We start from the raw sequence: 24,890 nt of genomic DNA on the forward strand, positions 1-24,890 counted from the left end.
GGGGAAAGTAGTGGTATGTGTTAATTGTAGGGGAGTCCATGAGGCTGGGGATCAGACATGTCCAGTGAGAGAGGCAGGTTGAGGTTTCCAGGGTTACAGTAGTACAGAGGGTATCATATGCTGAAGCACAGTAGCAGAACGTGGCTAAAATCACTGGGGAAGCAAAAGCCAGTAAAAAGGCACATTACAACCTGTTGTGATCATTTCTTTGTTTCTATAACCCTTTTTGTTCATACACCACCTTGACATACAATAAGGCCGTGACAACAAAATGACAGTCACACGGTGGAGGAACAGTCACACGGTGGAGGAACAGTCACACGGTGGAGGAACAGTCACACAGTGGAGGAACAGTCACACAGTGGAGGAACAGTCACACAGTGGAGGAACAGTCCAACAGTGGCAGAACAGTCACGGTGGAGGAACAGTCACACAGTGGAGGAACAGTCACACAGTGGAGGAACAGTCACACAGTGGAGGAACAGTCACACAGTGGAGGAACAGTCACACGGTGGAGGAACAGTCACACGGTGGAGGAACAGTCACACAGTGGAGGAACAGTCACACAGTGGAGGAACAGTCACACGGTGGAGGAACAGTCACACGGTGGAGGAACAGTCACACGGTGGAGGAACAGTCACACGGTGGAGGAACAGTCACACAGAGGCGGAACAGTCACACAGTGGAGGAACAGTCACACAGTGGAGAACAGTCACACAGTGGCGGAACAGTCACACAGTGGCGGAACAGTCACACAGTGGAGGAACAGTCACACAGTGGCGGAACAGTCACACAGAGGCGGAACAGTCACACAGAGGCGGAACAGTCACACAGTGGCGGAACAGTCACACAGTGGAGGAACAGTCACACAGTGGAGGAACAGTCACACAGTGGAGCGACAGTCACACAGTGGCGGAACAGTCACACAGTGGCGGAACAGTCACACGGTGGAGGAACAGTCACACAGAGGCGGAACAGTCACACAGTGGAGGAACAGTCACACAGTGGAGGAACAGTCACACAGTGGCGGAACAGTCACACAGTGGCGGAACAGTCACACAGTGGAGGAACAGTCACACAGTGGCGGAACAGTCACACAGAGGCGGAACAGTCACACAGAGGCGGAACAGTCACACAGTGGCGGAACAGTCACACAGTGGAGGAACAGTCACACAGTGGAGGAACAGTCACACAGTTGACAGTCACACAGTGGCGGAACAGTCACACAGTGGCGGAACAGTCACACAGTGGAGGAACAGTCCAACAGTGGCGGAACAGTCACACAGAGGCGGAACAGTCACACAGAGGCAGAACAGTCACACAGTGGAGGAACAGTCACACAGTGGAGGAACAGTCACACAGTGGCGGAACAGTCACACAGTGGCGGAACAGTCACACAGTGGAGGAACAGTCCAACAGTGGCAGAACAGTCACACGGTGGAGGAACAGTCACACAGTGGCAGAACAGTCACACAGTGGAGGAACAGTCACACGGTGGCGGAACAGTCACACAGTGGCGGAACAGTCACACGGTGGAGGAACAGTCACACAGTGGAGGAACAGTCACACAGTGGAGGAACAGTCACACAGTGGAGGAACAGTCACACAGTGGCGGAACAGTCACACAGAGGCGGAACAGTCACACAGAGGCAGAACAGTCACACGGTGGAGGAACAGTCACACAGTGGAGGAACAGTCACACAGTGGCGGAACAGTCACACAGTGGAGGAACAGTCACACAGTGGAGGAACAGTCACACAGTGGCGGAACAGTCACACAGAGGCGGAACAGTCACACAGAGGCGGAACAGTCACACAGTGGAGGAACAGTCACACAGTGGAGGAACAGTCACACAGTGGCGGAACAGTCACACAGTGGCGGAACAGTCACACAGTGGAGGAACAGTCACACAGTGGCGGAACAGTCACACAGTGGCGGAACAGTCACACAGTGGAGGAACAGTCACACAGTGGCGGAACAGTCACACAGTGGAGGAACAGTCACACAGTGGAGGAACAGTCACACAGTGGAGAACAGTCACACAGTGGCGGAACAGTCACACAGTGGCGGAACAGTCACACAGTGGCGGAACAGTCCAACAGTGGCGGAACAGTCACACAGTGGCGGAACAGTCACACAGAGGCGGAACAGTCACACAGTGGCGGAACAGTCACACAGTGGAGAACAGTCACACAGTGGCGGAACAGTCACACAGTGGCGGAACAGTCACACAGTGGCGGAACAGTCACACAGTGGCGGAACAGTCACACAGTGGCGGAACAGTCACACAGTGGCGGAACAGTCACACAGAGGCGGAACAGTCACACAGTGGCGGAACAGTCACACAGTGGAGGAACAGTCACACAGTGGAGGAACAGTCACACAGTGGCGGAACAGTCACACAGTGGAGGAACAGTCACACAGTGGCGGAACAGTCACACAGAGGCGGAACAGTCACACAGAGGCGGAACAGTCACACAGTGGCGGAACAGTCACACAGTGGAGGAACAGTCACACAGTGGAGGAACAGTCACACAGTGGAGCGACAGTCACACAGTGGCGGAACAGTCACACGGTGGAGGAACAGTCACACGGTGGAGGAACAGTCACACGGTGGAGCGACAGTCACACAGAGGCGGAACAGTCACACAGAGGCGGAACAGTCACACAGTGGCGGAACAGTCACACAGTGGAGGAACAGTCACACAGTGGAGGAACAGTCACACAGTGGAGGAACAGTCACACAGTGGCGGAACAGTCACACAGTGGCGGAACAGTCACACAGAGGCGGAACAGTCACACAGTGGCGGAACAGTCACACAGTGGCAGAAAATAAATGAAACTACACATTCGTTTGATTCATTTGAACATCTGTCCGAGGGAATTCCACAAAGCAAATATTGCATGTAACAAACCAGTTCCATGACATACAGCACGGTCCAGCAAGTTCATGTTTTCTACAGTTTACTGAACAACTACTGATTTAAAACCATGAAGTTACCTCAAGTCAACACAAAGACAACAGCAGCACTGCCTCCGCTATTCCAGCACCATTTCAACTTAAACATTGAAACATCATCAAATCAACTAGGTTATAATACAGTGAAACAAACTTAAAGATACCAAAACAATTTAGTCCAGGAAATGTTGCTAAATTTAATTTATTTAACTAGGCAAGTCAGTTAAGAACAAATTCTTATTTTCAATGACAGCCTAGGAACAGTGTGTTAACTGCCTGTTCAAGGGCAGAACAACAGATTTGTACCTTGTCAGCTCTGGGATTTGAACTTGCAACCTTCCGGTTACTAGTCCAACACTCTAACCACTAGGCTACCCTGCCGCTCTGCTGCCCATGTGGTTGTCCATGGTACTGATTTTGGTCTGTGTGCGTGTAAGTAGAAAAAGAAATAATTAGTTGAACACCAATGCCATCCTCCTCTCTTTCAACTTGGAAAAACTGTCTATGGCTCTGTCATACTGTATGATTTTAGTTTTTGTTTTCATAGGCTACCTAGCTAAAATACTTGCTAGCTTGACTTCCCCACATGGGCAACAATCATATCAGCCCAGTGGCACAATATATGCATTTATGGTTAGATAAGAGTCGCCATCATAATCATTGGCCTGCACAGAGAATTAAGTCAAAACCACTAGTCCAAATCCCCATCTCCATCCATGGCTTTAGGAAAGGGCAGATTTAGCAAATAAATACAAAATAATGTTTTGCTTTGGATGTGATTTGATAGGTGTGAAACCAAATCCAAACTGTCCTCCCTTGGGGGGCGTTTTGCTGCGCTAGGACAACACACAGTTTCTATTAAAAAAAAAAATCAAGGGAGGCAAAACGCTTGCTGGCATCAATCAATCAACTGCTACGGCGGCAACATGTCATACTCGTTTGGTCCAAACAGCATCAGATACATGGACTACCCATACTGAGACAGAGAGGCACTGTTTCCCTCGCTCTGATGATTTCTCCGGCGAGACTCAGCCACTTAAGAATTGAATGGAAATTATGAAAACACAGAGATAAATTATTTTATAATTGTTGAACATTTTTGGGTCAAATATTTAGGGAAGCCTGACATCCCTTGGCATATATGAAAATACACCACAGCTGAGGCAGATGGGTTGAAGGGGAAGGATACTGAGAGGATTCGTGTGAGTATGGATGCCAACCGGCATCGAAGAAGAGGAAGAAGAGCGCTTGGTGGAACCATGTCACGCATGGTGCTGTGACCGGGGAGGTGTTTCACTCTAGTACGGCTCGACTTGTTTATTTCCGTTGCAGAAAGGAAGTAGCTCGTTGGGTCTTGTGGAGGTGACCGAATGGCATATTTATTCTGTCAATCTTGAATTAGTTCTCTCCCGGAGTCGTAGGAAACACCGATTATTTTATTTTCATTGTGAAAAAATACCGTTAGCACCATGGGAGCTCACCTCGCGCGGCGGTATATCACCGAGACGGAGACCGAGCCTGACCCTGCGAAACCGTTTGGCTTTGACCCCGAATTCGGCTTCGACGAGAGGAAAGAGAGAGGTGTGTATAGTTGAGACTGTTTTGGTGTGACCGTACAGGAGTATGGTTGCAAAGTGTCTGCTGGTAGACTCATGTTATGTCCATGGAAAGTAAAGTCCGCTAGCAAGCTAACTGCAACTAGTAGTGGCTTGCTAACGTTACCCACATTTGGCTAGCATGATATGTTCCCTATTAAATATAACTTGAGTATTTCGCCCCCTTTCCATTCGTGTAAAGTGTTTATATTTTAATGAATAAAACTGTCAGTTCAGACAGCAAAATAGTTGTGAACAGATATACCCCGTCCTGTCAAATTCAGTCATAAATCCCGGGTGCATCTCAATAATCCAATGTCTTCCTCTCCTCGTCTCCTTTCCTTACTCTGTGAAAGAGTAGTTGCTTGCCAGCAGTACAAGAGTTTCTCGCATACATATAATGCATTACGGAACATGCGAGGCTTCACTTATACACATCTCAGGACATTGTCAACAAGGAAAGTTGAGTAGGCTATGTTCATTTTGTATGTCCCCCACTAGATGGTCCCCCATTAACCCCTGGTAGAGATGGGTAACTTGTTATCTTGTCCCCCTGGTAGAGATGGTGTAACCTCCCCCATTAACCCCTGGTGTAACATGTTATCTTGTCCCCCTGGTAGAGATGGTGGCCTCCCCCATTAACCCCTGGTGTAACATGTTGTCCCCCTGGTAGAGATGGTGGCCTCCCAGGCCCAGATGAACCTGGCCCAGGTCCCTGTACTCCAGAGGGACTACTGCGCCCACCACCTCATCAAGCTCATGAAGTGTAAGAGGGACAACTGGCCCAACTTCCTGGCCTGTAAACACGAGAGACACGACTGGGACTACTGCGAGCACCAGGAGTAAGTATCTGCCTGGTTCTAGGAGTAGGTATCTGCCTGGTTCTAGGAGTAGGTATCTGCCTGGTTCTAGGAGTAGGTATCTGCCTGGTTCTAGGAGTAGGTATCTGCCTGGTTCTAGGAGTAGGTATCTGCCTGGTTCTAGGAGTAGGTATCTGCCTGGTTCTAGGAGTAGGTATCTGCCTGGTTCTAGGAGTAGGTATCTGCCTGGTTCTAGGAGTAGGTATCTGCCTGGTTCTAGGAGTAGGTATCTGCCTGGTTCTAGGAGTAGGTATCTGCCTGGTTCTAGGAGTAGGTATCTGCCTGGTTCTAGGAGTAGGTATCTGCCTGGTTCTAGGAGTAGGTATCTGCCTGGTTCTAGGAGTAGGTATCTGCCTGGTTCTAGGAGTAGGTATCTGCCTGGTTCTAGGAGTAGGTATCTGCCTGGTTCTAGGAGTAGGTATCTGCCTGGTTCTAGGAGTAGGTATCTGCCTGGTTCTAGGAGTAGGTATCTGCCTGGTTCTAGGAGTAGGTATCTGCCTGGTTCTAGGAGTAGGTATCTGCCTGGTTCTAGGTGTAGGTATCTGCCTGGTTTTAGGTGTAGGTATCTGCCTGGTTCTAGGTGTAGGTCGAGGTTTAGCAACACATGGAGTTTGTTTCTGGCTTTACTGAACACACTTTATGGTTGCATCCCAGCCAGTGTTTTGAGTTTAAATCCCACTGGGGTCATGTCCAATGTTCCCTGTTTAAATCCCACTGGGGTCATGTCCAATGTTCCCTGTTTAAATCCCACTGGGGTCATGTCCAATGTTCCCTGTTTAAATCCCACTGGGGTCATGTCCAATGTTCCCTGTTTAAATCCCACTGGGGTCATGTCCAATGTTCCCTGTTTAAATCCCACTGGGGTCATGTCCAATGTTCCCTGTTTAAATCCCACTGGGGTCATGTCCACTGAGCAAGTCAGGTCTTGTGAGCAGAAACTTGAACTTTCTGTGCAACTTCCTGTTTACAGTGAACACTGAGGTTGTACCATCAGTTTTGTACAGTAACCAATAGGCTGTACCATCAGTTTTAGACAGTAACCAATAGGCTGTACCATCAGTTTTGGACAGTAACCAATAGGCTGTACCATCAGTTTTAGACAGTAACCAATAGGCTGTACCATCAGTTTTAGACAGTAACCAATAGGTTGTACCATCAGTTTTAGTCAATAGGCTATTTGGCATAATGTACTCCTATCAGAGTGGCCTACCAATAGAGAAAATCCCAGAACATTTTCACATGGAAATAGCCTTTGATTTCTATCATGTAACCTATAGGTGTGGTTCAATGCAGGCCTACAGTAACCTACAGGTGTGGTTCAATGCAGGCCTACAGTAACCTACAGGTGTGGTTCAATGCAGGCCTACAGTAACCTACAGGTGTGGTTCAATGCAGACCTACAGTAACCTACAGGTGTGGTTCAATGCAGACCTACAGTAACCTACAGGTGTGGTTCAATGCAGGCCTACAGTAACCTATAGGTGTGGTTCAATGCAGGCCTACAGTAACCTACAGGTGTGGTTCAATGCAGACCTACAGTAACCTACAGGTGTGGTTCAATGCAGGCCTACAGTAACCTATAGGTGTGGTTCAATGCAGGCCTACAGTAACCTATAGGTGTGGTTCAATGCAGACCTACAGTAACCTACAGGTGTGGTTCAATGCAGACCTACAGTAACCTACAGGTGTGGTTCAATGCAGGCCTACAGTAACCTACAGGTGTGGTTCAATGCAGACCTACAGTAACCTACAGGTGTGGTTCAATGCAGACCTACAGTAACCTACAGGTGTGGTTCAATGCAGACCTACAGTAACCTACAGGTGTGGTTCAATGCAGACCTACAGTAACCTACAGGTGTGGTTCAATGCAGGCCTACAGTAACCTACAGGTGTGGTTCAATGCAGACCTACAGTAACCTACAGGTGTGGTTCAATGCAGACCTACAGTAACCTACAGGTGTGGTTCAATGCAGACCTACAGTAACCTACAGGTGTGGTTCAATGCAGACCTACAGTAACCTACAGGTGTGGTTCAATGCAGACCTACAGTAACCTACAGGTGTGGTTCAATGCAGACCTACAGTAACCTACAGGTGTGGTTCAATGCAGGCCTACAGTAACCTATAGGTGTGGTTCAATGCAGACCTACAGTAACCTATAGGTGTGGTTCAATGCAGGCCTACAGTAACCTATAGGTGTGGTTCAATGCAGACCTACAGTAACCTACAGGTGTGGTTCAATGCAGACCTACAGTAACCTACAGGTGTGGTTCAATGCAGACCTACAGTAACCTATAGGTGTGGTTCAATGCAGACCTACAGTAACCTATAGGTGTGGTTCAATGCAGGCCTACAGTAACCTATAGGTGTGGTTCAATGCAGACCTACAGTAACCTACAGGTGTGGTTCAATGCAGACCTACAGTAACCTATAGGTGTGGTTCAATGCAGGCCTACAGTAACCTATAGGTGTGGTTCAATGCAGACCTACAGTAACCTACAGGTGTGGTTCAATGCAGGCCTACAGTAACCTATAGGTGCGGTTCAATGCAGGCCTACAGTAACCTACAGGTGTGGTTCAATGCAGACCTACAGTAACCTACAGGTGTGGTTCAATGCAGGCCTACAGTAACCTATAGGTGTGGTTCAATGCAGGCCTACAGTAACCTATAGGTGTGGTTCAATGCAGGCCTACAGTAACCTATAGGTGTGGTTCAATGCAGGCCTACAGTAACCTATAGGTGTGGTTCAATGCAGGCCTACAGTAACCTATAGGTGCGGTTCAATGCAGGCCTACAGTAACCTATAGGTGTGGTTCAATGCAGGCCTACAGTAACCTATAGGTGCGGTTCAATGCAGGCCTACAGTAACCTACAGGTGTGGTTCAATGCAGACCTACAGTAACCTACAGGTGTGGTTCAATGCAGGCCTACAGTAACCTATAGGTGTGGTTCAATGCAGGCCTACAGTAACCTATAGGTGTGGTTCAATGCAGGCCTACAGTAACCTATAGGTGTGGTTCAATGCAGGCCTACAGTAACCTATAGGTGTGGTTCAATGCAGGCCTACAGTAACCTATAGGTGCGGTTCAATGCAGGCCTACAGTAACCTATAGGTGCGGTTCAATGCAGGCCTACAGTAACCTATAGGTGCGGTTCAATGCAGGCCTACAGTAACCTACAGGTGCGGTTCAATGCAGGCCTACAGTAACCTACAGGTGTGGTTCAATGCAGGCCTACAGTAACCTACAGGTGTGGTTCAATGCAGGCCTACAGTAACCTACAGGTGTGGTTCAATGCAGGCCTACAGTAACCTACAGGTGTGGTTCAATGCAGGCCTACAGTAACCTACAGGTGTGGTTCAATGCAGGCCTACAGTAACCTACAGGTGTGGTTCAATGCAGGCCTACATTCCATGAAGCTGGCTCCGCCTACAACAAAATCAGACTCAATCTTGCATTGAAAAGGGTCTGATAAGTTGATTCAATCAGAGACAGAAACGTTGATCTATATAGTGCAAACTAATGGGGGTGAAGTCCAATCTCTTGAGTCTGTGCGGGCTGTCATTTCTTCTGCTCTGCTGTCCTGGAGGAGGTGAGTGGCCGCGCACAGCTTAGAGGGAACAGGAAGTTGACTTGGCAGTGGTCATGTGGCTTTCCATTACAGTACAAAATGGCATGTATTGTTATCAAAGAGAGTTGATGCGTGTGTCTGATGGTCACACGTGAATAGAGTTGTCAGACTTGTAGTAGTAGTACTGCCATCTGAGGTCCTCCCCCATCAAATCCACTTGAACGCCCCTCTCTTCTCTGTGTCTGTGTGTGTCTGTCTGTGTGTGTGTAGCTACGTGATGCGTATGAAGGAGTATGAGCGGGAACGACGGCTGCAGATGAGGAAGAAGAGGGTGGAGGAAGCCCAGGCAGCTTGAGCATCATCATCGTCATCATGACCTCTAACCCCTCTGTGTACATACCTGCTGCTCTCCACAATAAAGAGCTCCACGACTCTAGCCCTGAGCCACCCGTCTCTTTGTTTGTTTCCTGGTACGTTACGAGCCTGGGAACCACACAGAAACCAACCTGTCCAATAGAAATGCTTGTTTTTGTTGAATACACCCCAGGTAGCAGGAGGGGTGTGCATCAGAGCAGGGTCTGAGCCAGCTATCTGACAGTGGGGTGTGCATCAGAGCAGGGTCTGAGCCAGCTATCTGACAGTGGGGTGTGCATCAGAGCAGGGTCTGAGCCAGCTATCTGACAGTGGGGTGTGCATCAGAGCAGGGTCTGAGCCAGCTATCTGACAGTGGGGTGTGCATCAGAGCAGGGTCTGAGCCAGCTATCTGACAGTGGGGTGTGTATCAGAGCAGGGTCTGAGCCAGCTATCTGACAGTGGGGTGTGTATCAGAGCAGGGTCTGAGCCAGCTATCTGACAGTGGGGTGTGTATCAGAGCAGGGTCTGAGCCAGCTATCTGACAGTGGGGTGTGTATCAGAGCAGGGTCTGAGCCAGCTATCTGACAGTGGGGTGTGTATCAGAGCAGGGTCTGAGCCAGCTATCTGACAGTGGGGTGTGTCAGAGCAGGGTCTGAGCCAGCTATCTGCAGTGGGGGGTCAGAGCCAGCCTATCTGACAGTCAGAGCAGGGGGGTCTGACAGTGGTGTCAGAGCAGGGTCTGAGCCAGCTATCTATCTGACAGTGGGGTGTGTATCAGAGCAGGGTCTGAGCCAGCTATCTGACAGTGGGGTGTGTATCAGAGCAGGGTCTGAGCCAGCTATCTGACAGTGGGGTGTGTATCAGAGCAGGGTCTGAGCCAGCTATCTGACAGTGGGGTGTGTATCAGAGCAGGGTCTGAGCCAGCTATCTGACAGTGGGGTGTGTATCAGAGCAGGGTCTGAGCCAGCTATCTGACAGTGGGGTTGTCGACAATGCAGCTTTTAAAAGGTGATGTTCCCGTGTTTGTAGTAGAGATCTCATTCACGCTGAACATGTCGGCTCTATCGGAACATTGCCTTTAAAAAGCGGCATTGTCAACAACCCGCGGTCTAACATTTAGGCCTGGATTCCAATCAGATCGCGTGTCAACCAGCGTTGGCCGGATCCACATAGCTGATGTTTCCACGGTGTTGGAGGTGTAGTAGGAGCTGACGAATCAGAGGCTGCTATTGACAAACCCCTTATCTGTGCTGCGTTAGAGCCTCTATCAGGGTCAGGAATAATGACTCTGTCAAATGATGTTCGGCTAATGTATGTTTTCATTTGAATGGGGTTTTCTGCCTACCAAGTCTAATTCAAGTGTTTGAACTTTAACACAGCTGAATGGGATTTTGTCGCATCCAATGGCCGTGCTGTGAGAACCGGTCTTATCACACGGAGCTGCTTGGGGATTTCACCGCTCTAACGCCGCCCAGACATCAGCTGTCACCAGTTAATGCTGATCTGAGTGAATCAAGATCAGTTTGTTTCTTTATCACTAGTCCTGCCTGTGCTACTTTCAACGGGGTGAAAAGCTAGTCCCTGAGTAGAACTACTGATCTAGGATCAGGTTAGCCTTTTATTTCATAATGATAAGAGGGGAGCTGATCATAGATCATATGGACATGTGCACTTTGTCTGGTCATTCTGGATGACATCTTTCCCTCTACTGACAGTAGCTCTGCTACAACTAGATCCATCAACTGATCAAATAGAATCAATTTAGTTTTGCATTCCGTCCCTGTCACAGGCTGGGTTTAGACAGGCAGCCCAATTCTGATTTCTCGCTCATTTGTGATCTGAGATTGGTCAAAATACCAATTTGTGGGGTGGGAGGGGATCACAATTGGTCTGCCTGTGTAAACGCAGCCTTAGATGTGTCCTATTGTATCATATGGCCCCCATCTCCAGTGTGGTAACAGTGGTGTGTATTAGTCTCCAGTCTAAAAACCATCTTATCTAGACTACTGTTACTAAACTAAATGTCTTCCAATGAAAGTTCCAACAGAACGACCAAAAGCTCATGGTTTATTTCCCCATTTCTGATCAAACACTTTGGTATTGTTATACTTCTTCACACGAGTAAAAACAACTAAAGTAACCCAGAGCAGATAGACCTACACCTTGTTAGATACTGGTCACATCCCAAATGGCTCCCTAGCCCCTATGTAGTGCACTACTTTTGACCAGAGGGCCCTGTAGTATTGTACCATTTGAGACATGCCAGACTGTCAGTCAGGTTATTAAACACTCAGATAAGAAAAATAACAATAGCCAATCACGTGGGTTGAGGAGCGTTGTTAGGCAGAAACTTCTGTGTGGGAAAGCATAGTATAAGACGGTCTCCTCAAAATGTTTTGGGGGGTAAGTGTTATGAATTGGAGGGTAGGGTGGGGGGTAGTCAAGGGGGCAGGGTTCTCATTCCAGGTCAGTCCAGTGTAGTGTAGGTTTGGGTGGGTCTCCAGTCTTCTCTAGAGGACGAAGGGGAGGATGGGCGAGCGAAGGGGAGGGTAGTCCCGGAACTCTTTCAGGTAGCTGCGGTGCTTCCCCTTGGCCCACACCGTCATCTGGATGAAGCCCACCGCCGTGAAGAAAGCCACCGGCAGACACTGAGTCATCAGGGTGAAGCCGAACCACGAGCCCAGCTACAGGAGAGGAGAGATGGTGTTACACACATACTTTTATACATGTCACACACACACTACATGGGAGAAAGAACGATGGTGTTACACACACACACACACACACACACACACACACACTAAAGGTGGCTATGAGCAGACACTACATGGGAGAAAGAACGATGGTTACACGCAGACACTACATGGGAGAAAGAACGATGGTGTCACACACACACATATCATAATGTGGATGTTGATTAAGGCAGCCCCCCGCACCTCTGATTCAGAGGGGTTGGGTTAAATGTGGAAGACATTTCGTTATATAACTGACCAGGTATCCAAACCTGTTTCCTATACACTAAATTTTCACTGCCAACGTCTGCCACTAGGTGGCCATGAGCCCAACTACTACAGTGAGAGACATAATGCACACTGTTCCTCCTAACCAGCAGAGGGCAGCATCACCCTGGATGTTGATCTTTGCATTTTCCACACTAATGGTTAAGATTGGTGGAGGGGAAGCTGATCCTAGATCTGTGCCTGGACTAGCCTAGTGGTTAGAGCGTTGGACTAGTAACCGGAAGGTTGCAAGTTCAAACCCCCGAGCTGACAAGGTAAAAATCTGTCGTTCTGCCCCTGAACAAGGCAGTTAACCCACTGTTCCTAGGCCGTCATTGAAAATAAGAATTTGTTCTTAACTGACTTGCCTAGTTAAATAAATAAATAAATAAAATAAGACTCACCTCATAGGTGTAGTTGGGACAGGAGACCAGTAGGAAGATCCAGGTGAAGGGGTTCTTAGTGGGGTAGGGGATCTTCCTGGTCTTAGATCCTGATGGAGACAGACAGAAGGGGAGAGATTATTGTGGGCTACTGTTTGGTAGCACACAGGGAAAACAGTGCATGTTGAACTGATTGATGTGTTCTAATGTTGTTGCATATTCAATAAGAGTGTGTACCTGGTGGGCGGAGGTTCCGCAGGGCGATATGGATGGAGAAGTTACCAACCTGACAGAACTGAGAAGATAGCATCTACTAAATAACCATTTACTATGATATTGTTCTATTACTATAGTATACAGGACGAGTACATTATAGTAGAGTCTTACCAGAAAGATGATGAGGGCAATCCTGACCTGCTGACCATAGATTGCTGAAAAGACAAGGGTGGTTAATATAGTCGTACTAACTAGGTGGTGGTTAATATAGTAGCACACTCACTGTTAATAAAAGCGACACTAGGTGGTGTATAGGGTGGTTAATAGTAGCCTACTCACTAGGTGGTGGTTAATATAGTAGCTAGGGGTGGTACTCACTCAGGGGGTGGTTAATATAGTAGCGTACTCACTAGGTGGTGTATATAGGGGTGGTTAATATAGTAGCCTACTCACGTACTCACTAGGGGTGGTTAATATAGTAGCGTACTCACTAGGTGGGTATATAGAGGGTTGTTAATATAGTAGCGTACTCACTAGGGGTGGTTAATATAGTAGCGTACTCACTAGGGGTGGTGAATATAGCCAATATAGTAAACTACTCACTAGGGGTGGTTAATATAGTAGCGTACTCACTAGGTGGTAGAGGGTGTATATAGGGTGGTTAATATAGTAGCGTACTCACTAGGGGTGTGTGTATATAGAGGGTGGTTAATATAGTAGCGTACTCACCAGGGTGGTTTATATAGTGGTTGGTTAATATAGTAGCGTACTCACTAGGGGGTGGGGGTGGTTAATATAGTAGCATACTCACTAGGGGTGGTTAATATATAGAGGGTGGTTATATAGGTGGTTAATATAGTAGCGTACTCACTAGGGGTGGTGTATATAGAGGGTGTTAATATAGCGTACTCACTAGGTGGTGTATATAGAGGGTGGTTAATATAGTAGCGTACTCACTAGGGGTGGTTAATATAGTAGCGTACTCACTAGGGGTGGTGTATATAGAGGGTGGTTAATATAGTAGCACACTCACTAGGGGTGGTTAATATAGTAGCGTACTCACTAGGTGGTGTATATAGAGGGTGGTTAATATAGTAGCGTACTCACTAGGGGTGGTTAATATAGTAGCACACTCACTAGGGGGTGGTGTATATAGTAGAGTACTCACTAGGTGGTGTAAATAGAGGGTGGTTAATATAGTAGCGTACTCACTAGGGGGCGGTTAATATAGTAGTGTACTCACTAGGGGTGGTGTATGAAGAGGGTTGTTAATATAGTAGCGTACTCACAAGGGGTGGTGTATATAGAGGTTGGTTAATATAGTAGTGTACTCACTAGGGGGTGTATATAGAGGGTGGTTAATATAGTAGCGTACTCACTAGGGGTGGTTAATATAGTAGCGTACTCACTAGGGGTGGTGTATATAGAGGGTGGTGTGAATAGAGGGTGGTTAATATAGTAGCGTACTCACTAGGGGTGGTGTATATAGTGGGTGGTTAATATAGTAGCGTACTCACTAGGGGTGGTGTATATATAGGGTGGTGTGAATAGAGGGTGTTTAATATAGTAGCGTACTCACTAGGGGTGGTGTATATAGTGGGTGGTTATTATAGTAGCACACTCACTAGGGGGGTGGTTAATATAGTAGCACACTCACTAGGTGGTGTATATACAGGTTGGTTTATATAGTAGCGTACTCACTAGGTGGAGTATATAGTGGGTGGTTCATATATTAGCGTACTCACTAGGGGTGGTGTATATAGAGGGTGGTTAATATAGTAGCGTACTCACTAGGTGGTGTATATAGAGGGTGGTTAATATAGTAGCATACTCACTAGGTGGTGTATATAGAGGTGGTTAATATAGTAGCATACTCACTAGGTGGTGTATATAGGGGTGGTTAATATAGTAGCATACTCACTAGGTGGTGTATATAGAGGGTGGTTAATATAGTAGCATACTCACTAGGTGGTGTATATAGAGGGTGGTTATATATAGTAGCATACTCACTAGGTGGTGTATATAGAGGGTGGTTAATATCGTAGCATACTCACTAGGTGGTGTATATAGTGGGTGGTTAATATAGTAGCGTACTCACTAGGTGGTGTATATAGTGGGTGGTTAATATAGTAGCGTACTCACTAGGGGTGGTGTAAATAGTGGGTGGTTAATATATTAGCGTACTCACTAGGGCGTGGTGTATATAGTGTGGTTAATATAGTAGCGTACTCACTAGGTGGTGTGTATATAGTGGGTGGTTAATATAGTAGCGTACTCACTAGGTGGAGTATACAGTGGGTGGTTAATATAGTAGCATACTCACTAGGTGGTGTATATAGTGGGTGGTTAATATAGTAGCATACTCACTCGGTGGTGTATATAGTGGGTGGTTAATATAGTAGCGTACACACTCACTAGGGGGTGGTTAATATAGTAGCACACTCACTAGGTGGTGTATACAGGTTGGTTTATATAGTAGCATACTCACTAGGTGGTGTATATAGTGGGTGGTTAATATAGTAGCGTACTCACTAGGTGGTGTATATAGTGGGTGGTTAATATAGTAGCGTATTCACTAGGGGGTGGTGTAAATAGAGGGTGGTTAATATAGTAGCGTACTCACTAGGGCGTGGTGTATATAGAGGGTGGTTAATATAGTAGCGTACTCACTAGGTGGTGTGTATATAGTGGGTGGTTAATATAGTAGCGTACTCACTAGGTGGAGTGTATATAGTGGGTGGTTAATATAGTAGCATACTCACTAGGTGGTGTATATAGTGGGTGGTTAATATAGTAGCATACTCACTCGGTGGTGTATATAGTGGGTGGTTAATATAGTAGCGTACTCACTAGGGGTGGTTAATATAGTAGCACACTCACTAGGGGTGGTTAATATAGTAGCACACTCACTAGGGGTGTGTATACAAGTTGGTTAATATAGTAGCGTACTCAATAGGGGTGGTTAATATAGTAGTGTACTCACTAGGGCGTGGTGTATATAGAGGGTGGTTAATATAGTAGCGTACTCACTTGGGGGTGGTGTAAATAGAGGGTGGTTAATATAGTAGCATACTCACTAGGTGGTGTATATAGTGGGTGGTTAATATAGTAGCGTACTCACTAGGGGTGGTGTAAATAGAGGGTGGTTAATATAGTAGCATACTCACTAGGTGGTGTATATAGTGGGTGGTTAATATAGTAGCGTACTCACTCTGTGGTGTATATAGAGGGTGGTTAATATAGTAGCATACTCACTAGGTGGTGTATATAGTGGGTGGTTAATATAGTAGCGTACTCACTCGGTGGTGTATATAGAGGGTGGTTAATATAGTAGCGTACTCACTTGGGGGTGTGTAAATAGAGGGTGGTTAATATAGTAGCATACTCACTAGGTGGTGTATATAGTGGGTGGTTAATATAGTAGCGTACTCACAAGTGGTGTAAATAGAGGGTGGTTAATATAGTAGCATACTCACTAGGTGGTGTATATAGTGGGTGGTTAATATAGTAGCGTACTCACTAGGGGTGGTGTAAATAGAGGGTGGTTAATATAGTAGCATACTCACTAGGTGGTGTATATAGTGGGTGGTTAATATAGTAGCGTACTCACTCTGTGGTGTATATAGAGGGTGGTTAATATAGTAACGTACTCACTAGGGGTGGTGTATATAGAGGGTGGTTAATATAGTAGCGTACTCACTTGGGGGTGGTGTAAATAGAGGGTGGTTAATATCGTAGCATACTCACTAGGTGGTGTATATAGTGGGTGGTTAATATAGTAGCGTACTCACTAGGGGGTGGTGTAAATAGAGGGTGGTTAATATAGTAGCGTACTCACTAGGGGGTGGTTAATATAGTAGCGTACTCACTAGGGGTGGTGTATATAGAGGGTGGTGTGAATAGAGGGTGGTTAATATAGTAGCGTACTCACTAGGGGGTGGTGTATATAGTGGGTGGTTAATATAGTAGCGTACTCACTAGGGGTGGTGTATATAGGGTGGTGTGAATAGAGGGTGTTTAATATAGTAGCGTACTCACTAGGGGTGGTGTATATAGTGGGTGGTTATTATAGTAGCACACTCACTAGGGGGTGGTTAATATAGTAGCACACTCACTAGGTGGTGTATATACAGGTTGGTTTATATAGTAGCGTACTCACTAGGTGGAGTATATAGAGGGTGGTTAATATAGTAGCATACTCACTAGGTGGTGTATATAGAGGGTGGTTAATATATAGTAGCATACTCACTAGGTGGTGTATATAGAGGGTGGTTAATATCGTAGCATACTCACTAGGTGGTGTATATAGTGGGTGGTTAATATAGTAGCGTACTCACTAGGTGGTGTATATAGTGGGTGGTTAATATAGTAGCACACTCACTAGGGGGGGTGGTTAATATAGTAGCACACTCACTAGGTGGTGTATACAGGTTGGTTTATATAGTAGCGTACTCACTAGGTGGAGTATATAGTGGGTGGTTCATATATTAGCGTACTCACTAGGGGTGGTGTATATAGAGGGTGGTTAATATAGTAGCGTACTCACTAGGGGTGGTGTATATAGAGGGTGGTTAATATAGTAGCATACTCACTAGGTGGTGTATATAGAGGGTGGTTAATATAGTAGCATACTCACTAGGTGGTGTATATAGAGGGTGGTTAATATAGTAGCATACTCACTAGGTGGTGTATATAGAGGGTGGTTAATATCGTAGCATACTCACTAGGTGGTGTATATAGTGGGTGGTTAATATAGTAGCGTACTCACTAGGTGGTGTATATAGTGGGTGGTTAATATAGTAGCGTACTCACTAGGGGGTGGTGTAAATAGAGGGTGGTTAATATAGTAGCGTACTCACTAGGGCGTGGTGTATATAGAGGGTGGTTAATATAGTAGCGTACTCACTAGGTGGTGTGTATATAGTGGGTGGTTAATATAGTAGCGTACTCACTAGGTGGAGTATATAGTGGGTGGTTAATATAGTAGCATACTCACTAGGTGGTGTATATAGTGGGTGGTTAATATAGTAGCATACTCACTCGGTGGTGTATATAGTGGGTGGTTAATATAGTAGCGTACTCACTAGGGGGTGGTTAATATAGTAGCACACTCACTAGGGGTGGTTAATATAGTAGCACACTCACTAGGGGTGTGTATACAAGTTGGTTAATATAGTAGCGTACTCAATAGGGGTGGTTAATATAGTAGTGTACTCACTAGGGCGTGGTGTATATAGAGGGTGGTTAATATAGTAGCGTACTCACTAGGGGGTGGTGTAAATAGAGGGTGGTTAATATAGTAGCATACTCACTAGGTGGTGTATATAGTGGGTGGTTAATATAGTAGCGTACTCACTAGGGGGTGGTGTAAATAGAGGGTGGTTAATATAGTAGCATACTCACTAGGTGGTGTATATAGTGGGTGGTTAATATAGTAGTGTACTCACTCGGTGGTGTATATAGAGGGTGGTTAATATAGTAGCGTACTCACTTGGGGGTGGTGTAAATAGAGGGTGGTTAATATAGTAGCATACTCACTAGGTGGTGTATATAGTGGGTGGTTAATATAGTAGCGTACTCACTAGGGGTGGTGTAAATAGAGGGTGGTTAATATAGTAGCATACTCACTAGGTGGTGTATATAGTGGGTGGTTAATATAGTAGCGTACTCACTAGGGGGTGGTGTAAATAGAGGGTGGTTAATATAGTAGCATACTCACTCGGTGGTGTATATAGTGGGTGGTTAATATAGTAGCGTACTCACTAGGGGTGGTTAATATAGTAGCACACTCACTAGGGTGGTTAATATAGTAGCACACTCACTAGGGGTGGTGTATACAAGTTGGTTAATATAGTAGCGTACTCAATAGGGGTGGTTAATATAGTAGTGTACTCACTAGGGGTGGTGTAAATAGAGGGTGGTTAATATAGTAGCATACTCACTAGGGTGTGGTGTAAATAGAGGGTGGTTAATATAGTAGCGTACTCACTAGGGGGTGGTGTATATAGTGGGTGGTTAATATAGTAGCATACTCACTAGGTGGTGTATATAGTGGGTGGTTAATATAGTAGCGTACTCACTCGGTGGTGTATATAGAGGGTGGTTAATATAGTAACGTACTCACTAGGGGGTGGTGTATATAGAGGGTGGTTAATATAGTAGCGTACTCACTTGGGGGTGGTGTAAATAGAGGGTGGTTAATATCGTAGCATACTCACTAGGTGGTGTATATAGTGGGTGGTTAATATAGTAGCGTACTCACTAGGGGGTGGTGTAAATAGAGGGTGGTTAATATAGTAGCATACTCACTAGGTGGTGTATATAGTGGGTGGTTAATATAGTAGCATACTCACTAGGGGGTGGTTAATATCGTAGCGTACTCACTAGGGGTGGTGTATATAGAGGGTGGTTAATATAGTAGCGTACTCACTGGGTGGTGGTTAATATAGTAGCGTACTCACTAGGTGGTGTGTATATAGAGGGTGGTTAATATAGTAGCGTACTCAATAGGGGTGGTTAATATAGTAGTGTACTCACTAGGGCGTGGTGTATATAGAGGGTGGTTAATATAGTAGCATACTCACTAGGTGGTGGTTAATATAGTAGCGTACTCACTAGGTGGTGTATATAGAGGGTGGTTAATATAGTAGCGTACTCACTAGGTGGTGTATATAGTGGGTGGTTAATATAGTAGCGTACTCACTAGGTGGTGTATATAGAGGGTGGTTAATATAGTAGCGTACTCACTAGGTGGTGTATATAGTGGGTGGTTAATATAGTAGCGTACTCACTAGGGGTGGTGTAAATAGAGGGTGGTTAATATAGTAGCATACTCACTAGGTGGTGTATATAGTGGGTGGTTAATATAGTAGCGTACTCACTAGGGGGTGGTGTAAATAGGGTGGTTAATATAGTAGCACTCTCACTAGGTGGTGTATATAGTGGGTGGTTAATATAGTAGCATACTCACTAGGGGGTGGTTAATATAGTAGCGTACTCACTAGGGGTGGTGTATATAGAGGGTGGTTAATATAGTAGCGTACTCACTAGGGGTGGTGTATATAGAGGGTGGTTAATATAGTAGCACACTCACTAGGGGGTGGTGTATATAGAGGGTGGTTAATATAGTAGGCCATCCAGGCAGCAAAGCCCCAGTAGTAGGTGCAGTTCTGGAACACAGGAACACACTTTATCACACACAGGCTTCGTCCCAAATTGCACACTAATACCCTATATCCTGCACTACCTTTTAAAGGGGCGGCAGGGTAGCCTAGTGGTTAGAGCGTTGAACTAGTAACCGGAAGGTTGCAAGTTCAAACCCCCGAGCCGACAAGGTACAAATCTGTCGTTCTGCCCCTGAACAGGCAGTTAACCCACTGTTCCTAGGCCGTCATTGAAAATAATAATTTGTTCTTAACTGACTTGCCTAGTTAAATAAAAAATAAAAAACCAGTCATATGGGCCCTGGTCAAAAGTAGCGCATTACATAGGAAATAGGGAGCCAATTAGGATGCGGACCACAGTGTCAGATGACCCCAGAATCTCTCAGCAGGTTCAAAGGTCACCCTGGGTTGAAGAGACAGGCTAGGTTTCCCTAGATGAGGTATGTGTAAGGTGATACACTATCACGATGAGGTAAGAGGGCAACTAAGGCTGTGGTGTGTGTCAGAGAGAGAAAGAGACACAGTGAGTGTGTGTTATGAATGCCTGTACCATCAATGTGTGTGCATGTGTCAGTGTGTGTGTTATGAGTCAGTGTGTGTTATGAATGCATGAGTCAGTGTGTGTTATGAATGCATGAGTCATGTGTGTGTGTGTGTGTGTGTGTGTGTGTGTGTGTGTGTGTGTGTGTGTGTGTGTTATGAATGTGTGTGTATGAATGTGTGTGTCATGAATGTGTGTGTGTGTGAATGTGTGTGTGTGTGTGAATGTGTGTGTGTGTCAGTGTGTCAGTGTGTTATGTGTTATGAATGCGTGTGTGTGTACCGTGTGTGTGTGTTATGAATGTGTGTGTGTGTATGAATATGAATGTGTGTGTGCATGCGTCCGTGTGTGTGCATGCGTCAGTGTGTGTGTTATGAATGTGTGTGTGTGTACCGTCAGTGTGTGTGTGCATGCGTCAGTGTGTGTGTCACCTTGAAGATGTTGCGTAACGGCATGGTCCCGTGGGAGAAGCGATGGACAAACAGGGTCTCCAGGAGTCTCTTCAGGTAATGGAAGGAGTGACACATACAGGCTAGACTGGGATCACACAAACTACATTACCCAACATGCACCAGGATACTCACCATAGAAACCAAAGACAATGGTTCTCCTTATTCCTGCCATTCGTAGTTTGATGAACTAGAGTTCAACTAGCAGACAAATATGATTCACATCTAACAAGCGGCTCATTGCAGTTCCACTCAGATATACAGTCGTCTGTATGACCCAGTGTGTGTGTGTGTGTGTGTGTGAGATAGAGAGAGAGAGACTCACTGTACGACCCAGTGCTTGCTGGTGGTGAAGTCATATTTGGGGGCGTAGATGAAGGGAACACGGAAGTAGAACATTAGGTAGAGGAGGAGAGGACCACCATACTCTGTCAGAAACACCTGAGAGACAATCAGAGACGTATTTCAATTGACTGATTTCCTTATGTCAACTGTAACGCAGGAAAATATTTGAAATTGTTGCATTTATATTTTTTGTTCAGCATAATATAGTCCAGCTCCGGATCCTTCATCAACCCTGTTGTGTCAGAGCTCCGGATCCTTCATCAACCCTGTTGTGTCAGAGCTCCGGATCATTCATCAACCCTGCTGTGTCAGAGCTCCGGATCCTTCATCAACCCTGTTGTGTCAGAGCTCCGGATCATTCATCAACCCTGTTGTGTCAGAGCTCCGGATCATTCATCAACCCTGTTGTGTCAGAGCTCCGGATCATTCGTCAACCCTGTTGTGTCAGAGCTCCAGATCCTTCGTCAACCCTGTTGTGTCAGAGCTCCAGATCCTTCGTCAACCCTGTTGTGTCAGAGCTCCAGATCATTCATAAACTCTTGTCTGAGCAGCAAAGGACAAAGCCATTTTAAAAACTGTTGCTACGGTCATCATGAATAACTTACAAAACATAAGTGAACTTTTCTCCCTCCCTCTAGTCTGCCCAGCTCTCCTCCTCCTAGTGGATCACTGGTGTTTACGTGTTGGACTAACAGATGTCCAGTCAGCCAGCCGGGCAGGGAGGGTACATTTATCGCTCTGTTTTCCCACCTGTTCCTGCCTAACCGACAGTCACCCCTCCCTCTCCCCCCACGTCTTTCCCTCCCCCACGTCTCTCCCTCCTTCACGTCCCTCCCCCACGTCTCTCCCTCCTTCACGTCCCTCCCCCCATCCCTCCCCACGTCTCTCCCTCCCTCCCCCCGTCTCTCCCCCACCACTCTCCCCCCGTCTCTCCCCCACCCGCCTCCCTCCCCCACGTCCCTCCCTCCCCCACGTCCCTCCCTCCCCACATCCCTCCCCCCCCCCCCCCCTCCCTCCCTCCCCCACGTCCCTCCCTCCCCCACGTCTCTCCCTCCCCCACGTCTCTCCCTCCCCCACGTCTCTCCCGTCTCTTCATCCCCCAGTTAATGTGACAGGGACTTTAATAGTGATTCTCAACAAAAAGTAATATACACCAAGGTTAGGAGGAAACTAATAGCCACAAGTTAGTGTGCACACGTGTGTGTGGTATGCGTGTGTGTGGTATGCGTGTGGTATGCGTGTGGTATGCGTGTGTGGTATGCGTGTGTGGTATGCGTGTGTGTGTGGTATGCGTGTGCGGTATGCGTGTGTGCCTGTGTGTGTGGTATGCGTGTGTGTGCCTGTGTGTGTGGTATGCGTGTGTGGTATGTGTGTGTGGTATGCGTGTGCGGTACCATGCGTGTGCCTGTGTGTGTGCGGTACACGTGTGCCTGTGTGTGTGCCTGTGTGTGCCTGTGTGTGTGGTATGCGTGTGCCTGTGTGTGTGGTATCAACACTGTGTACCTGTGTGTGTGGTATGCGTGTGCCTGTGTGTGTGGTATGCGTGTGCCTGTGTGTGTGGTACGTGTGCCTGTGTGTACTCACGGTCACCCAGCTGATTTGAGCTCCCAGGTCTCGGAAGTAGAACTGGTTCACAGGAAGATGTGCAGAACATCCTCATCCTTTAGAGACTTACCCTCTAATAGGAGAGAGAAGAAGAGAATTCTGATTAATAACAGCCCCACAAACAACTGATCAGTCCTTACCCTCTACCAGCCTGCTACCATCACTACAGATATCAACACTGTCCTGTACCAGCCTGCTACCATCACTACAGATATCAACACTGTCCTGTACCAGCCTGCTACCATACTACACTGTCCTGTACCATACATACTACAGATATCAACACTGTCCTGTACCAGCCTGCTACCATCACTACAGATATCAACACTGTCCTGTACCAGCCTGCTACCATCACTACAGATATCAACACTGTCCTGTACCAGCCTGCTACCATCACTACAGATATCAACACTGTCCTGTACCAGCCTGCTACCATCACTACTATACTATAGATATCAACACTGTCCTGTACCAGCCTGCTACCATCACTACTATACTATAGATATCAACACTGTCCTGTACCAGCCTGCTACCATCACTACTATACTATAGATATCAACACTGTCCTGTACCAGCCTGCTACCATCACTACTATACTATAGATATCAACACTGTCCTGTACCAGCCTGCTACCATCACTACTATACTATAGATATCAACACTGTCCTGTACCAGCCTGCTACCATCACTACTATACTATAGATATCAACACTGTCCTGTACCAGCCTGCTACCATCACTACTATACTATAGATATCAACACTGTCCTGTACCAGCCTGCTACCATCACTACTATACTATAGATATCAACACTGTCCTGTACCAGCCTGCTACCATCACTACTATACTATAGATATCAACACTGTCCTGTACCAGCCTGCTACCATCACTACTATACTATAGATATCAACACTGTCCTGTACCAGCCTGCTACCATCACTACTATACTATAGATATCAACACTGTCCTGTACCAGCCTGCTACCATCACTACTATACTATAGATATCAACACTGTCCTGTACCAGCCTGCTACCATCACTACTATACTATAGATATCAACACTGTCCTGTACCAGCCTGCTACCATCACTACTATAGATATCAACACAGTATTCATACAGACTGAACAGCAGAAGACTGGTTTGGAGTTAGACTTACTTGGGTCTAGACGGATGGACTGTCTGGCTGCGTACCATTGAGGATCTGAGACAGACAGGTAGAGGGAGAGACCAGACAGGTAGAGGGAGAGGGAGAGACCAGACAGGTAGAGGGAGAGACCAGACAGGTAGAGGGAGAGACCAGACAGGTAGAGGGAGACCAGACAGGTAGAGGAGAGACAGACAGGTAGAGGGAGAGACAGACAGACAGACAACAGGGGGGGTAAACTCTTTAGCTTTATCTAATTGAAATACTGTATATTGAAGTGAATTTAATTGTAGTAGAATGTGCTTGCTGTGTGCTTGCTGTGTAATGTCAATCGAAGGTTGTACTCACGGCTTTTGTGGAACATAGACTTGATCTCCCCAATAGTGGCATTTGGCTCAACCTGCAAATCAAGAGAGATGAGTGGGACACACACACACACACACCTCCTTATTGGCCTTTCATGTGATTACCAGTAAATTTAGCTCTAGCTCTGGCCACACCCCCTGGGTACTGGGTATCAAACAGCTGGTATCACCACACACACACACACACACACACACACACTGCATAAATATAACAGACACATACAGCGCCAAAACACACACACATAGTCAAAGCCACACCGCAACAACAATCCCACAAAGACAATGACGCACACACAAAACCTGACGCACACACAACCATTTAACAGCGGCCACTCCCAGAT

The 24,890-nt window shown here is 46.6% G+C and overlaps 1 protein-coding gene and 1 pseudogene across 1 annotated transcript; one reads left to right on the forward strand and one right to left on the reverse strand.

The window, feature by feature from the left end:
- Positions 1-4,268: 4,268 nt before the first annotated feature.
- On the forward strand, positions 4,269-9,420 carry LOC112237869 (NADH dehydrogenase [ubiquinone] 1 beta subcomplex subunit 7). The gene is made up of 3 exons (XM_042314423.1): positions 4,269-4,540; positions 5,228-5,396; positions 9,255-9,420. Exons 1-3 carry the CDS (start codon positions 4,429-4,431, stop codon positions 9,337-9,339), a joined length of 366 nt encoding a protein of 121 aa, XP_042170357.1. The 5' UTR covers positions 4,269-4,428; the 3' UTR covers positions 9,340-9,420.
- Positions 9,421-11,384: 1,964 nt separating this feature from the next.
- Positions 11,385-24,650, reverse strand: LOC121844394 (annotated as a pseudogene).
- Between the last annotated feature and the right edge of the window lie 240 nt (positions 24,651-24,890).

The sequence above is a fragment of the Oncorhynchus tshawytscha genome, unplaced genomic scaffold (assembly GCF_018296145.1).
Source record: "Oncorhynchus tshawytscha isolate Ot180627B unplaced genomic scaffold, Otsh_v2.0 Un_contig_2793_pilon_pilon, whole genome shotgun sequence".
Classification (NCBI taxonomy): Eukaryota; Metazoa; Chordata; class Actinopteri; order Salmoniformes; family Salmonidae; genus Oncorhynchus; species Oncorhynchus tshawytscha.